Source organism: Sprattus sprattus, assembly GCF_963457725.1.
Source record: "Sprattus sprattus genome assembly, chromosome: 19".
NCBI classification, from domain to species: Eukaryota; Metazoa; Chordata; class Actinopteri; order Clupeiformes; family Clupeidae; genus Sprattus; species Sprattus sprattus.
This window is the reverse complement of record NC_137917.1, coordinates 28,891,354-28,893,853: the sequence shown is the minus strand read 5'-3', so window position 1 is coordinate 28,893,853 and position 2,500 is coordinate 28,891,354. Positions and strand designations below refer to the sequence as shown.

The following is a 2,500-nucleotide window of genomic DNA, read 5'->3' as shown; positions in this document are numbered from 1 at the left end:
GGCTGGACCTGGAGCATGATCTGATGGAGCAGGTGCGTGAGCGGCGTCGGCGTGTGTGTGGGCTGGTGAAGGAGCGGGTGTCCACCGTACAGGAGTGTGTCGTGTGTGAGGAGGTGGAGGACAGCGGCACCTGCAGCGGCCTCCTCTCAGTACTCACACCTGCCAAGATCAAGGTAACTGTGTGTGTGTCCGGGGGGGTGTGTGTGTGTCTGTGAGTGTGTGTGCGTGTGTGTGTGTATCTGTGTGTGTGTGTGTATCTGTGTGTGTGTGTGTCTGTGTGTGTTGGTGGGTGTGTGTGTGTGTGTTTGTGTTTGTGTCTGTGTGTGTCTGTGTGTGTGTGTGTGTGTGTGTGTGTGTGTGTGTGTGTGTGTGTGTATCTGTGTGTGTGTGTGTCTGTGTGTGTTGGTGGGTGTATGTGTGTGTGTTTGTGTCTGTGTGTGTCTGTGTCTGTGTCTGTGTGTGTGTGTGTGTGTGTGTGTGTGTGTGTGTGTGTGTGTGTATATGTGTGTGTGTATGTTTGAGTATGACATGTTTCATACTCTTGAGAACGCAGTACATGTTTTAGAACTCTTAAGAACGCAAAACCCCTTTTAGAACTCTTTTAGAAGTTGTAAGCTGCTCTACACTGCTCTGGTAGGGCTAGATCTGCGTAATGTGTGTGACCTGAGAGAGTGTGTGTGTGTGTGTGTGTGTGTGTGTGTGTGTGTGTGTGTGTGTGTGTGTGTGTGTGTGTGTGTGTGTGTGTGTGTGTGTGTGTGTGTGTGTGTGTGACCTGAGAGAGTGTAGCGGGGCTCAATGTGAGAGAGTAGTCTACGGAATCCCACGTCTTCGACCACACTGAATGGCTGGTCGTCCAGCCCTATGAACTCTTCCTGTGACATCCTTAGCCTTCCTGCCATCACAGTTCTATGCGTGGGTGCTCTGTAGTGGGTTAGCAGGCGTTTCTCAGTTCTATGCGTGGGTGCTCTGTAGTGGGTTAGCAGGCGTTTCTCAGTTCTATGCGTGGGTGCTCTGTAGTGGGTTAGCAGGCGTTTCTCAGTTCTATGCGTGGGTGCTCTGTAGTGGGTTAGCAGGCGTTTCTCAGTTCTATGCGTGGGTGCTCTGTAGTGGGTTAGCAGGCGTTTCTCAGTTCTATGCGTGGGTGCTCTCTATAGTGGGTTAGCAGGCGTTTCTCTGCCGCCGCGTTGTTTTGTATTAAGGTTGTGTGTTAATGTTGTGTGTTAATGTTGTGTATTAATGTTGTGTGTTATTGTGTGTGTGTGTGTGTGTGTGTGTGTTATTGTGTCAGGTGTCGGTGAAGCAGAGTGGGAATCTTGAGTACGACAGTAACGTCTCTCTGACCATCCCAGCCGACACCACACTCCTATACAGCATCATAGAGCTGGAGGTCAAGACTAAAGGACAATACGGTACACACACACACACACACACCACCCTCTTATACAGTCTCATCGAGCTGGAGGTCAAAACTTAAGGACAATACGGTACACACACACACACACACACACCACCCTCTTATACAGTCTCATCGAGCTGGAGGTCAAAACTAAAGGACAATACGGTACACACACACACACACTCTCTCTCTCATACACACACACACACAGTCTCTGATGCTCTCCTCTCCTCCAGAGCTGTGTCTGCTGCAGGACCTTGAGGGGGGGTTCACACACACACACACACACACACACACACACACACACTCTAATGCTCTCCTCTCCTCCAGAGCTGTGTCTGCTGCAGGACCTTGAGGGGGGGTTCTCACACACACACACACACACACACACAGTCTCTGATGCTCTCCTCTCCTCTCCTCCAGAGCTGTGTCTGCTGCAGGACCTTGAAGGGGGGTTCACACACACACACACACACACACACACACACACACACACACACACTCTGATGCTCTCCTCTCCTCCAGAGCTGTGTCTGCTGCAGGACCTTGAGGGGGGGTTCACACACACACACACACACACACACACACACACACACACACACACACACACACACACACACAGTCCCTGATGCTCTCCTCTCCTCCAGAGCTGTGTCTGCTGCAGGACCTTGAGGGGGGGTTCACACACACACACACACACACACACACACACAGTCTCTGATGCTCTCCTCTCCTCCAGAGCTGTGTCTGCTGCAGGACCTTGAGGGGGGGTTTGAGTCCGACTCCGACTCCGTGGACACCGTAGAGAAGGGGGAGCTGATCACCGTCTCCATGGGAACCGTACATTCACATAAAGGACCCCTGCTGACAGGTACAACCACTGTGTGTGTGTGTGTAGATTTCACACACACATTTATACACACACACACACACACACGCACACGCATGCAGTACATACACCCCCACACATGCTCTCATATACACACACACACGCGCATGCAGTACATACACCCACACACATGCTCTCATATACACACCCACACACATGCTCTCATATACACACACACACACACATGCTCTCATATACACACACACACACACATG

The 2,500-nt window shown here is 51.3% G+C and overlaps 1 protein-coding gene across 1 annotated transcript in view; it reads left to right on the top strand.

The window, feature by feature from the left end:
- Positions 1-2,500, top strand: part of gsdmeb (gasdermin Eb) — a gene marked incomplete at both ends in the record, with an annotated part of 17,378 nt that overhangs the window by 6,664 nt on the left and 8,214 nt on the right. The window contains 3 exons of the mRNA XM_080858164.1: positions 1-173; positions 1,289-1,409; positions 2,136-2,267. The exon at positions 1-173 is cut by the window's left edge and continues 2 nt beyond it. Coding sequence (XP_080714290.1) covers positions 1-173; positions 1,289-1,409; positions 2,136-2,267 — 426 coding nt within the window. The remainder of the gene's footprint in view (positions 174-1,288; positions 1,410-2,135; positions 2,268-2,500) is intronic.